The sequence below is a fragment of the Diachasmimorpha longicaudata genome, chromosome 10 (assembly GCF_034640455.1).
Source record: "Diachasmimorpha longicaudata isolate KC_UGA_2023 chromosome 10, iyDiaLong2, whole genome shotgun sequence".
NCBI lineage: Eukaryota > Metazoa > Arthropoda > Insecta > Hymenoptera > Braconidae > Diachasmimorpha > Diachasmimorpha longicaudata.
In genome coordinates, this window is record NC_087234.1 from 3,628,348 (window position 1) to 3,642,452 (window position 14,105).

Consider the following 14,105-nt stretch of genomic DNA (forward strand, 5'->3'; position numbering starts at 1 on the left):
TCCTTTAAAATTCTCTCAGAAAATCTGTTTTAAGTTTTTATCGTAAATATTTGCTGGAAGAATCCAACAAACTTTTATGTTCACATTTGAAGAACTCAGTAGTTTTCCAATTTGTTACTAAAAAACAAATAGAATAAAAAATTACCCTTTCCCTCTTATTTCTAACTTTCAATTTTAATTGAGTTTCTGATTTTTCTACTATTTGTCTCGTGAATGACAGAATAATCGAAATTCTCAATATAATTTGTAACTTTCAGCTGATGGAAGTTATGTGATCGTACGATCGTGTGGTGAGTTCTTCGCAGATATATCGTCATTATTATTACGTACGGATCTGAGAGCGTTACCACAGGATGCGAAGAACGCCTTATCACGAATGCCATCTAGAAATTTACACCTCTGCAAACATCATTTGTGCAACAAATCCCCTTCGATTATTTCGTCATCCTGGTGTGTCATTTCGGCCATCGCCACTGCTGTCATCGGAATGGTTCACTACTAATTTTATCAGACGTAAATCCCACGAGCTATTTTTCTAATTGTAAATACTCGCCGTTTTTTCGAAATATATTCATTTGGCCGAACTCATTTCGTATTTCATTATTAAATCGAGTGAAAAAAGTTTAAGGTTCGAGTCTTTTTCTTTCTTATAACATCTCTACAAAATTGTCTCCTCCTAAATTCGATCTTTCATTTCACATTCCCACAACAATTTCTCGAATATTGCCGTTCTTTACAACTTAATCCCTTGCAGCTGCGACAATAAAACAATGATAAATTGATAAATTGATCCCTTGGGATTGATTGATAAATTTCTCTCGAACTTTATAGCGTAATCCGTTGCAGCTATGTTAGAATGCCTCTCTCCTCCCGTCAGTCACTCAGCGGTCAAGATTTCTCCCAAATATTATCCGAATGGAAGGGAGTCCCCTTTCACCCTCGGCAGTACCTCCCCGGCAGTTAAATTTTTTCCAATTAAAAACCAGCAACTTCTACTTCCTTAAAAATCTTCCATCAAACGGCGCATCCTCAGGAGACGAACGGGGAATGATGAGAGACTTTTCAAGATTAGTCTTAACTCCAATTTCGACAAACCAACAACGATTTTCCGTTCATTTCGCGATCCGAGTTCTTTTGCCTTCATATAATTATTTTTAGTCTCCATTTTAAAATCCAAAACTGTGAATTCAAAAACTCCGAGTTGTGTCTTATTTCTCTCATTGTAAGAGAATAAATAATTAATACAAAAATTTTCAATTTAGTCTTACTATTCTTTCGAGTGAAGTTAATCTCAATAGCTCGAAAACCGCATGTGCTTAAACAAAATAATCATTACGTGCACATCGGGTTTGTGCGGTCACGGCCACTGGACTGTTTTTTCACAGATATAAATAGACGAATTGTGCTTTTATCTTGTTTGCTTTTGTACTTGAATCGGATGAGGCCTGTGTCAAGAGGAATCATTTAACTAGTTCCGTTGATTACAGTTATTAATCTGTTTTTCAACAACGAGCTACAACTTTGTCAATTTTCAGTACTTACATTCGTGACCAGAGAGTGATGTATTATAGCAAGGAATTTACTTTTACGTCTATGCATCACTGTACTTTGATCTCCACTGGCATCAGAGGAAATGAATGTCTTACTTTCCTCGAAAAACTCCATCATTGCACTGGGGAAAACCATATTAATTGTTCTGATCCCACAGCCACTTCCTGTCTTGTGGTTCCTGAACCACCAACGGGTGAAACAATGTCAGTTGATTAGCTGAGCTCGTGTTGAATGGTTTATTTTAATAAGTGATTCGATTGTCAAAAGTAATCATGAGTATGTTTCTGCTGTTCGGTTTTGTGCTTCTCCCCTTCATTCTCGGTCAGTAAACTATATTTATTTCTGATAAACATTGATTTTATTCCCTTTAAAATTGAACATTGGTGTTTTCGGTTTAGTTACAGGGGATGATATTTCATGTTACATCAATGCGGAAACTTCGAAGGCAGTTATAAAGACTACGCATGAGAATTGTTCGGATTTATGTACAAAAGTTCATGGAAAACTAGGTAAGTTAGTTGCCACCAACTATTGAAGGTCAACCGCTTGATTTAGCTCGTCCACCTGTGGAACTGACCCTTACGAGGGTCGTAGTGATTAATTGGATTGAAAATCAAATGGATCAAGTGTTAAATCATAGGGGAAATTGATCGATGAATACAATATCTTTGTCGATTGCAGCTGATGGAACTTCGTTTACTTTCCGCGGCTGCGGAAGCTTCCGGTGGCATCCGGGTATGATAGCAGAGTTTGATCGATTGAATCTATCATCGCAACAGAAGGAGGCTTTACTTATCACAGGTCCTGATTCCATGCACTTCTGCAATAAGAATCTTTGCAATGGAGGAGACTCGGTTATAAGGACAGCTGCTCTTCGGATTGTCCTCGTCGCTGTCATTATCGCTGTCATAAATTGTAATTAATTTTTAAAACGGTCTCACGGTATGTTTTAACAATCTTAATCAATCAGTATTGTAAGAGATTGTGTAAATCTTGATTGTGGAAATTTCTGTTATTAATTATAAGAGACGGAATTTGTAATTATTTATTTCTTCGCACCGGAAAAGAATAACTTTTTTCCTCAATACTTGGACACCATGCACAGTTCGCACTTTTTCCTCGATCTTGATGCCTCGGAGATGGATCAGTCAGTGTATCTCATTCTGCGTTTCTCTCTAAACGGAAAAATGATACGCAGAAAAAAAAAATTAACATTCGACATCTTCGCGGAGACGAGGAAAAACATTTTCCTCAATGCATTCCAAGATCGTCATTAGAAAATGCAAAATTTTTTGATAAATTAATATTGGAAGAAAATTATAAATCACTTGTGCATATTCTCCTTCGTAACCATAAGCGATGGAGCTATCAATTATTGCGGATTTTTAACAGCGGGATAAGATTGATACTTCTTTGCTCTCAATATTGATAACTCAGAAATTAATCATTCAATTTAGTTTTCCGTCACGTCAAATACGAAGAATTGTACTTAAAAATATTCAAAGGCAAACATTTTCGCGTAGAGAAGAAAGAGTTTTCTTCCACGCAAACCAATTCATTAGATTCTAATATCATCAACGCATTCCGTATTTGCAACGCGTAATATCGATCCAGTCGAGTTCCGCAGTTGGCGGAAAACGTTACATTCGGATCAGTGATTTGATTGATCAGGAGCTATCATGAGAGTCTGGATATTCTTCAGCTTCGTGTGTTTCTCCTTTACTTCCGGTGAGGACACTTTATCCGGCAACGACTATTCATCTATGATCATAGAGTGATCTCCAGTATAATAGTAACTTTTACTCTTCTAGTTCGGGGAGAGCACATTACGTGCCACGGTAACGCGGAAACTCAAAACGTAGCGATCAAGACCAGGAACCAGGAGTGTCCCGAGTCCTGTATGAAACTAGTGAAGTCTCTGCGTGAGTTTTTTAAAAATAATATTTTATTGTTTGGGAGAAGATGAACAGCTCGATTCAAGAAGTCACGCGAATGTTCACGTGAACCAATTTTTTATTTCATTCATCGAAGATTTTTTGTTCTGAATGACTCTTTCTCGGGTTGAAACGTGTAATTGCGTCGAAATTAATATCCGAAAAAAAATCTAGATTTTTTTTTGGCAAAGTGGCATATTTGGGGTACCTGAAATAACACCCAATAGTCGTGAATTCGTAACGCATGCGTAATTTACTATTCATGTATCTGTGTTGGCTTTATGGAGGAGGTAAAATAATAGTTAGTCAGTTCATCAAAATGCGAAGGTGATTACATTAATGTTTAAAAGTCGATAAGATTAAACTTCCGAAGCTAAGAGTATTGGAGCCTCACCAGGAAGGCTGTGGCCCCTGACCCCCCTTTCCTCCCCACGGGAAAATATCAAGGGCATCAAGACGACAAATATTTCTATCGATTTCAGCTGATGGTACCGTAGTGATTATACGTGGCTGTGGTAAATTTAAGTGGGAGTCATCAGCAGAGAACTATCTTGATGATCTACATTTATCAACGATGCAAAAGGAGCTATTACTGACCTCCGCCCCTCTGGTCATGTACCTGTGCGATGGGGACTTTTGTAATGACGGATATTCCTCGAAATCTTTCTGGCTGACTTCACTTATAGCCCTGACGATCCTCTTTATAATTACTTGAAATTAATTTCAACAACTGAAATAATTATGATCTGAATATTTTTGTTATCAATTATGCAATATGAACTAATTATGAGTGACTGATGGAGAGTAAAGTGGGAATATCAATAGATATTATTCGATGCCATAATTAATTCACCTACTCCAATAAATACATTATTTGCTGATTATCGAGACATCATGTAACACATGATAAATTTTATTTACGCCTGAATAATGTGATCAGTCGTTCTAGCGACAAACAGGGGTGAATTTATCGTCCACTGAATATCATGTACGAATCGAAATAAAACGTAAAACAGAATTGGTTTATCGAGAATAAATGTAATCAGCCGCGAACGGTAAAATCCGAAATGCCTTTATCAAAAGATTTATCTTGATTTTACATTTCACTACTGGAATATTCTATCTGCATGAAAGGTGTATGGGTTGACTGAAATTTAACAACTCTTATCTTATCTCCAAACTTTTACGGAATTTTTATGGAATCGTCTCATAAACTTGTGAAAAAATCGCACAAAATATTCTTTAAATGACGCTATCGTGTGAAGTCGCACCGGAACTGTCACCTGTCGAAAATTATTGCATTCACAGTCTCGAGAATTCGCCGGTCAGTATATGTTCATTAAAAAACATTTTTGCAGCACAAGACCTGCCCTTATGATGATCCCTTGACATTGATGCATCATTAGGCCGAGGTATTGAACAACTAACACATATGTCAGGATAATATACCACGTGTGCAGACAATGGACAATAGAACGTAGCATTTGGCCGTGACAACATCTCATTGTTGCCCGTTGCCAGCGTCATTGCATCAGTAATTAGAATCAATCGGAAGTTATTGTCAATGAATTCAATAGAATGATCTAATAGGAGCCTTAGAAACTAAGTCAGATGAAGACAGACGCGAGTCTTAATTGCAGTATCCGCTTTTCAAAATGAAAAAAAAATTACATAAAGGAGACACTCCACAAATTAATTACTAATGTATCGATAATTAATTTATTATTTGACAGATTTGAAGTAAATGTCGATGATTTGACTTTCGAATCCTCCTTCAGCGTGTCACGATCCTACTCAAGGACGAAATCTTGGAATCGGAGAGAAATCTTTCGAACAACGACATGCAAACGAAAACCCGTTTTCATATTTTCCCTTTCCATTCCGCTTCCCATTACCATCTCATCAGCGTTTGCGGGAAATCTGTTTTTCCTCCGCGAATACTACCACTGTTTCCCAGAAATTTACGAGGGAGACCATGCTATCACATCGACATCTCGCCGAACATCTGAATTCACAAAACATAATAATTTATTTTCTACAGTTCTTGGCCTGACCCCACGTTATTTTTCAGTTTTGATCAATCGAAATCTGACTCATTGTACATTCCCTGTAGTCCAATAGATTACGTCGCATGATAAAACTTGAAAGCTCTCCATTTTTCCCGGGAACGGTACGAGGATTATCCCATTAGTCCTTTCGTCCCTTGTTTAACATGGACGATAACAGAAATCGATGGTACTTTATCGGAGTTTTTTCGCGGGCGAACATTTTCCGCATAATGCATTAGTCAACGGTGCAGACAGTTTTTGACGAATCGGAGAGGTCGTGGCATCGTGGAAAAGCAGAAGGAAGAATGAAGATTGTATTGGTGGTTGTTTTGGGTGCCCTCCCCTTCGGTCTCGGTTAGTATTCAGTTATTGGGGAGATCAGCCCCTCGCGTTTGTTTTTTTAAATTTTATCCGGCGTGGAGTTTTTAGGAGGTAACTTTACATGCTATCATTGCGGTGGATGCCAAGATCCCTTCAATGCAGAAGCTGCCAAGATAGAGACGTGCACTTCTGCGTGTGTGAAAGCAGTCATAATGGCCAGTAAGTAGATGTAGACGTTTGAAAATTTCAATAATTTCATAGATGAGAGATGTTAAGGAATTTTAGTAGAAAATTTACGTTCGGAAAAAATAGAAGAAAAAAGAAATTTGTTATGATTTCAAGAAAGTGATTGTTAAAAATAAATAAACTTCACGATTATATGAAATAAATAACTGATCCAATTCCACTAAATCATTTATTTATTTGAAATAGAACGTTTGCTTATTAGGGTAACATATAAATTCTGGAAGTCATTCGCAACTGAATCTTAACGACGATATGAAATTCTCGAGATCCTCTTGTTTTTCAGACAATGGGACTGTCGCTACAGTGAGATCCTGTCGCGAGATCTTTGAGCCAAAGGAGAACATTTCATCCTCAGGATTACCCACCGATGTTGCACAAGTGCACTACTACCAATGTGGAGAAAATCTTTGCAATAACGCCTACTCCCCTGTGGCCCCTGCGTCCCTAGTCTTCACTACCTTCATTGCGATATTGATTCCAGTTAATGGAGTCAATCGCCACTTGTTATGAACATCATTTTTTATTTATGATTCACGATTGTATCTCAATACACGGTAACAACAAATGTTAGAGGCTGCATCGTTATTCTTATCTCTGCATCGAAGTATAGACGTTGATTATTTGCATACGATATGTGGAGACATTGATTATTTGCTGTGACTTCCCAGTGGCTTCAGTCAAGATACTGGAAATGTAGGTCACCTTTCGTTTCCTGCCACAGTAATTTTTCATCTCGTCAGAAATAAATCGATATCAATGGCCAGGAAACACTCGGTAATTTTATTAAAACAGTGAAAAATAGAGACATCATCGAATGCTCTATGAAAATGTTGAAATTACGAATGTCAGTGACAAAACTATTTCTGCTGCGTTTAATTTTTTTTGTCACTACCGCTACGTTCAGCCCATGTCGACAAGGGATTTTTCGGTTACTTGTGAATGAAAAGTCAAAATTTGTAAATGAAAAGAGTTTTCATTTACTAGTAAACGAAAAATGACAGTTCGACACTCCCTAAACGTAGGATCAGTAACAAAAAGTGTAGTTCGGGTACACGTGCGATGGAGTCTTTTGACTCGTGTGATTGGGAACTCTTGGCTTCACCTCGGGCCGCCAACTTCACAGCCGATAACACCCCGTCACACTTGTAGCGATATATACTATTCTTGAATAAATTTCGATAGGACTTATTTATTCATTTTTAAATACCGAGGACATCAAACTTTCGTGGTGATAGATCCTTTCAAGTCTCCAATCTTGGTGAATTGCTCGAAACACTTTCCCCAACTGTCTAACTACTTTTGTGATGAGGGTTCAAGATGTTTCGTACAGGATGTTTTCTGCTCTCGGTTGTCTCTCTGACCGATAAAAGGGTTGTCTCGATGAGGAAGAGTAGCAACAGGGGAGAATAAGGGTCGACAATATTGTGGAATCAGGGAGAAAAGAACATGAGCATGAGAGTACAATTACTCACGGAGAGAAAAATTCTTGAAAAATTACGTACCTCTTCCATAATCTACCGGTTAAAATCGTATACAGTAAAAATGACGGAACAGTTATGCATTTTTTCACTGAACGTTCCCTACGTTTTCTGGAACGGTCAATGAAAAGGTTGTAACCGTTCCGTAATTTTGACATTTCAATGTAGATGCGAAGAGATAATCTCGAAGGAATAAAAATAGTTCAAGTGATGATGTCATATTTAGTCATCTTCGGAACTGGGTTTTTTTGCCGATGAGTATTTCGATCTTATTTGATCTTTTGACAGCGATTCTCAATATCGAGATAATACGTTTCTCAGAGATACTTAGGTGTAACAACTCTCCCGTCACAGAAAGAACTGATAAGGATATATGGATCCGAACCGAATAATGTAGACATAAATACTGAATTTTGTCCGAAAAAAAATTGTGGTGAAGTTGCAAAATGAGTTGACTTATATTCATCCTCGGATAAATGCGTGAATATCTGAAAATTTGTGTCTAGCGAAAATCTTTCAGGTCTTCAGCAGAATCATCAAAAAAATTTCGGAGAATCTCCCAATCTGGGCGGTACAAATTTATCTTTGTCAATATTTTTTCAATGGACTATATTGGCGAGCACTGAAATATTGGATCGAGATGAAACGATAAGATTGAAATGTTCCCGGTACTATCGATTATCATCCGCTTAAAATCCTCGGTTAGAGTGAACGGCCTTTCAGTTTTGGGAGAACAATCTGTCTCGAAGTTTCAACAAGTGTAGTTACAAACTAACGTAAAAATGAAAGGACTCGTATTCATTTCTATCATCGCTGTTGTAATCGCTGTCGGTAAGTAATCAAATTTAATTCCCTAATTGGGTACTTTTTCTAGATTTCAAATATTGATCGCACTTAAAATTTTTTAAATAGTCTTTAAAATAATCCATTCACGACGAAAACAATTCAATAAAAATTATCAACAAAACGAAAAATTGCATTCGGCACATCATTTACGAAGTTCGCAATCCCTATAGTCGAAAAAGCTGATAATTTTGCAAAAAACACATTGGAATATTTTAAATTCCCTAGAAAAACTATTAAACTATCATTTCATAGTGAATGGGGTTTTCAATAAATTTTTTTTACAGCTGAATCTCGCGAATGTTATCAGTGCTTTCTGTGTGAAAGCAGTTTCCGTAAGGAAAGTGCCTTGAAAACTCAATGCATTTATACAGATGCATGTCTTCTCGCGGAGGTGACATTCAGTAAGTTATACTCTCAACAAGTTCTCTTTCCATTGCCTAGTGGTAGAGATGATGCATAACATCCACTCTCGTTTAATCATGACCACTAACGATGGATGATTTTCAGACAATGGAACTGTATTGACAACACGAGCGTGTGCCGAGGGGATAGCAATCCCATCCTTCCCGGCTGGTAGATCCGAGGATGTTTATCTATCTAAAGCGGTTGTTAATATTTGCAAAGAGAACCTTTGCAACGGAGCAACTCTCATCGGTTCAACAGCTATATTGCTAGCATTCGCCAGTGTTATTGTTCATAAGCTCGCCGTTAATTGAAAATCACTACACATAATAATTGATTATGGGGAAAAAAAAGAAAATATGGTGAATCACAAATAACTTGGACATATTTTCATAGTTTTTATTTCCTTCTCGCCGGAATTAATTAATTTTATTTATTTAATTTGCTGAAACTTCGAAGTTTGTGAAGCTGTAAATGTATATGTAAACAATTAAATCGATGAAGTATCTGATAAACTTTCTCTGAATCGCATTTCTTCACTATTCTGACTACCTGCTCACCTGAATATAATTAATGAATTTCCAAAAAGGGCGGATAATTAATGTTCCGGAGATTTGAGAGACGAAACAAAAATGAAGATTCTAAAAATGCAAAAGGTGAACAAAAAATTATTTTGCTAATTCCTATCTTCTTAACAAAACCCTCACTCAAAGTTTTACCGTATTTGTTTACTGATGATTCATTGATCAGCCGAGACACTCGATACTAGTCTGGTCTAAAAAAATATGATAGGCTTTATCTATTTTCTACCGGTGATATCACGTCCGCGTGAAACGATAACTACCAGAAGTCGAGAATTTATCGAAACAGTCGCATCACAATTTACGGTTCGTCTGACTGCGAAACTCTTCTTCAATTTCGTGGAACATGAAGAGCCTTCACATTTTTCTCATTGCGACAACGATCTTCTCCGTCGGTGAGTATTCAGGGGCTGTCGCACCCTGTTATCTCGTTGTCCTCACTGCGACGTCAATACTTTATAGAGTTCTTATTCTGCAGGTGAAGCTATACTATGTTACGGGTGTCGTGGATGCAAAGAACCCTTCGATTCCAAAACTGCTGAAATTGTTAACTGCACTGAAGACGTTGTAAGTGGAGTCGTTTGCGTCAAAGCAATTGTAGAATTTAGTACGTATTGACAAATCCCTTTGATATTTTATTGATACTTCCAATAGTAATGATTTATTTTCTGCGTAGACAGTGGCAGAGAATTAGTTGTTCGCCTGTGTGAAAGAAATCCAATAATCGATAGGGTAGAGGACCAAAAATCGGTTTTAAAGGCCAGCACTGATGTAGTATCTATCCAGAAATATTACTGCAGACAGGACAAATGCAATGACGCAGCATCAGTCTACCCTCCCCTTTGGTTATTAATGATTAGCATCAGCTGCATTAATTTGTTAAGACATGTTGTCCATCAATAATATATGATAAAATAATGCGCACCACAAATATAAATATGTGCTTTCCAATAATCTTTTACTAATATTTTACTTTTGAGATTAATTTAATCCTTAAAATTTTCAACAATTTCGTTGAAATTTCAGAGAAGTCGAGAATTCAAGGGGAGATTCGTCTGAATTTTCCTAATGGTTCAGTTCGATCTATTTACTCAAGTAAGAATTAACCATAAATAAATTACCGCACCTTGCTGAATGGCTGAAGGAGACTTTAGCAGTTTGACAAAAATTACTTCACGAGTTATTATGGAGCAGCTACCACGTGCTTACGTGAATGTATTTCCTTTGATATTCTATTCTTTCAAATAACATAGTCCTCTTGTGCTGCATGAATATACCAACTACCATGTTCGACATGCTTTGAAATTTCATTAATTATAAAATCCCAATTGGTGTCTCCGATATTACGAGTTACCCAGAATTACCGATAGCACTGGCTTTTCGTTTTTACTTTTGCTGAAAGTCATGGCCTGATGGAAACGACTGAGATAAATCAGATCTCTTTAATAACTATTGCCCTTAATGTTTTACTTTCCGAGAGGGAGTTAATAATTTATCCGTTAAGTAACTACAAATAATCGAGTATGTAGGCTTTGTCGTAGCATTTAAGGGTCACGAAGACCTATTCGCTGATGTTTGAATGATTTTTTAATCCATTTCTGAAGGATATTCACATACCGATATTTTTTCATGTGATTCTATCGAACAAAAACCTACAACACCATTAGAGGTAACTTCAAATATACGATTCCCAAATTTCTATTTGAAATTCAATCTGAAATTGACTATCAGTGTAACCCAGACAATCCTGTTTTCTATTCAACCCCAATTCCAAGTTAATGGCCCATTGTAACGCCCATAACGCTTCATTTGGAGGTTTAATCCAATAAAGCACACGATGTAAAACCGTACGTCTGTGATTCTGTTATCCGAGACAAGCATACAGATACAAAAAAACATCAAAATAACGACATACCGCGTTTATGTAGTTGTAAAGAGACAGCCCATCATCCCAGGGTTCCTCCCTATCGCAGGATAAGTTCATTGGTCGTAGTACGTGACTCCGATCGAGGGAGGAAAGCCCATGAGCAAAAACTTGAACGCTGTCGTAGACAAGCGCCGGTTCTGCCTGAAACACGTTCAGAATATTTCAATAAAATAATGTTAAATGCCTGTTTGTCAATCATGTACCTCAAGAATAGCAGAGTTAATGTCACTGATGCAGTAGAAAGATACGAACCTGGATAATTCCAGTTCGATTGAGAATGGCATGTCCAATCGGCTGGAAGCGCTCCATCTGCCTCAAAACCTCAGCTACTCGTGGCTCCTCGAGATCGACTAGACGAAAGGCAGTCATGTTTACACTGTTGTACTTGAAATCCTCTAGATCGAATGTCTCGATATCCTGAAACAATGTCATGAGCATTGAAAGCACTCGAAACTTTCGTCTCGTTATCGATTCTAAAGTCACATGGAATTTCTGTTTTATTTATTTTTAATTCTGAGTTAGGCCAAACTTCTGTCGCAGTGATGCCTGCTTTCAAGTTTTAACTCCTAGTGAATGGATTCGAAACTCGTTCAACAACAAACTGTCTAACTTCTTTTGTGATAATAATTCAAGATGTTTCTCATAAAATTTTTTCTTCTCGAGATTTGTCTCTGTGGCTGGGGTAAGGGTAGCCTTGATGGAGAAGGGTACGATACAGAGGGAGGAAAGGTTGACATCAAGTCATGGCATGATCAGTTATGTCAGAACATCATGGTGAACAGCTTTGATGAAGATTAGGGACATTTTCTGTCCATCAGTATTTGATCCTTCGATCTTCATCAATGTGGAGATAGTAGATTCCTTGGAATTGTGACGAATTACTACTCCATATTGCGAGAAGGTGAAGAACAAATTGGTTAGTGAATATGTTGTGAAGGTATTATTGAAATCAAATCTATCAGAAGCCTGTCTTTGCCTTTTTTCCAAGTTTCATCTAATTTATTGTGACAGATATCCCGTTTTATTTCTTCTTAACTACCGTTTGGATCCAACTTTCGTTGCGGTCAGATACGATTTCAAGTCTTTACTTCCAGTGAATCGACCCACAACTCGTTCAGGAAGCTGTTTAACTACTTTTCTGATGAAGGGTCAAGATGCTTCTCAACTTCGTTCTTTTTCAAGTTGGTTTTCTCGCTGGATGGAGGGTAGTCCCACTGCGGAAGAACATCAAAAAGGGAATGAAAGTGCGAAAGGGGTGCGTCATCAAGAGGAACCAAGAACGATCAATGTCAGAATAGATTCGGTGAGGCTAGATGAAGTATCATCTTTGACCCTAATAGATGACGTGTAATTCTAGGGGAATGCCGGCGCGATACTGGGAGACCCAGGTTCGATTCCGAGTGAGTGGAAGCGGAATTTTTTTCTCTCTCATTTTAACTGTCTTCGATTTTTTTTCTAAGGGATATTCAATCCCTTCAGATAACTATTGTTGCGATGTTTTTCATTTCTTTTAAATTAATTAAATTAATTAAAATTAAGTTCCGTAATTTTTACGAAACTTTCCATAATTTCTAGCGGTTCGTAATTTTGACCGGACCTTTGTTTTCACTCGGGAATTACCAAACTTCCACATAATTTTTATTGAACTATTTCTCTCCGTGTACTTCATCCATTTTTGACTACCGATCAGATCGAACTTTCAGTCGCGGTGAGACACGCTGTCAACTTTTTATTCCCCGTCAATTCACCCGAAACTCGTTCAGTAGCTGTCTAACTACTTTTGTGATGAGGATACAAGATACTTCTTACCTACTTTCTTCGCGTCTCGACTGTCCCTCCCTGAAGAGAGGATGTCGACGAAGAGAGTACAAACAGGAGAACAAAGTTTGACAGCTTTGTGTAGTCATGGGGAACCGGGGATGGAACAATGGTAGCTTCATACTAGATATCAAAGAACAATCTCGAGCCAGATCTTCAATATAATTTCGTGAATCCAGATATTATAAGTCCTCTCCAAACAACAAACTATTGCATTACTTTATCGAAAATATGAAGAACAACTTTATTATCATCTGGATTGCGAACTTATTATTGAAATGGGTGACAGGACTTTGATCGCGGCGATTCGAGCTTTTACTTCTCGTCATTTAGTCCCTAATTTGCTCATCAGTTGTCTAATTACATTCTGTGTACTTTTGTAGGTTTAAGACGCATTTACCATTTTTTTCTCGCTTGTCTCACTCACTGGGAAAGGGGCATCACAAAAAATTGGAAACAAAGCTCAACCAGGGTTGTGTAATCATAGAGAACCGACGATGAAACAATGTTGTACAATGGTAGATGAAGTAACCAGGCTCATTCGTTGGTGGATGTCTTCGTAGGTGTCCGGCAGTGCTATGATTTATAATTATACCGTGATGCATAGGACAACGGGGATCGTTAAAGTGAATAACGCGGTTTTTCCACGGTCAACGAACTTAGTAGTGGCCAGTATATTGCCAGAGTTTACTCAGGGACAGAGGCGCAGAGGTTGCGACAGTACCTGGCTACGCTGGGGGTGACTGAACACACGTCTAACAATATTCGTGATGGTGTCCAAGTTTTCGTATATTTGTCGCAGCTGAGTAAATGTGATTATTCTGTGAGTTATGGAGGCCTCGTTGGGAGAAGCTCGCGGGGCCATTGTCAGTGGTTAATGAAGATTTTGTACTTTCAAAAGGGAAAAGCACGAAAAAATGACATGGAAAAATTTCACAAATTGCCTGGAATAT

At 37.7% G+C, this 14,105-nt stretch overlaps 1 protein-coding gene and 1 long non-coding RNA gene across 5 annotated transcripts in view; one reads left to right on the forward strand and one right to left on the reverse strand.

The window, feature by feature from the left end:
- The window catches only part of LOC135166691 (glutamate receptor ionotropic, kainate 2-like), a 105,411-nt gene that overhangs the window by 32,615 nt on the left and 58,691 nt on the right, over positions 1–14,105 (reverse strand). For all 4 annotated transcript variants that reach the window (XM_064129211.1, XM_064129212.1, XM_064129213.1 and 1 more), the window contains exons 7-8: positions 11,587–11,751; positions 11,323–11,475 (exon numbers count right to left, since the gene is read on the reverse strand). In XM_064129211.1, the coding sequence (XP_063985281.1) occupies positions 11,323–11,475; positions 11,587–11,751 (318 nt within the window). The remainder of the gene's footprint in view (positions 1–11,322; positions 11,476–11,586; positions 11,752–14,105) is intronic.
- On the forward strand, positions 2,581–10,361 carry LOC135166702 (uncharacterized). The gene is made up of 9 exons (XR_010299733.1): positions 2,581–3,279; positions 3,363–3,473; positions 3,968–5,887; positions 5,963–6,073; positions 6,384–8,409; positions 8,709–8,825; positions 8,932–9,802; positions 9,886–10,014; positions 10,084–10,361. It is a non-coding gene; the product is annotated as an uncharacterized LOC135166702 (long non-coding RNA).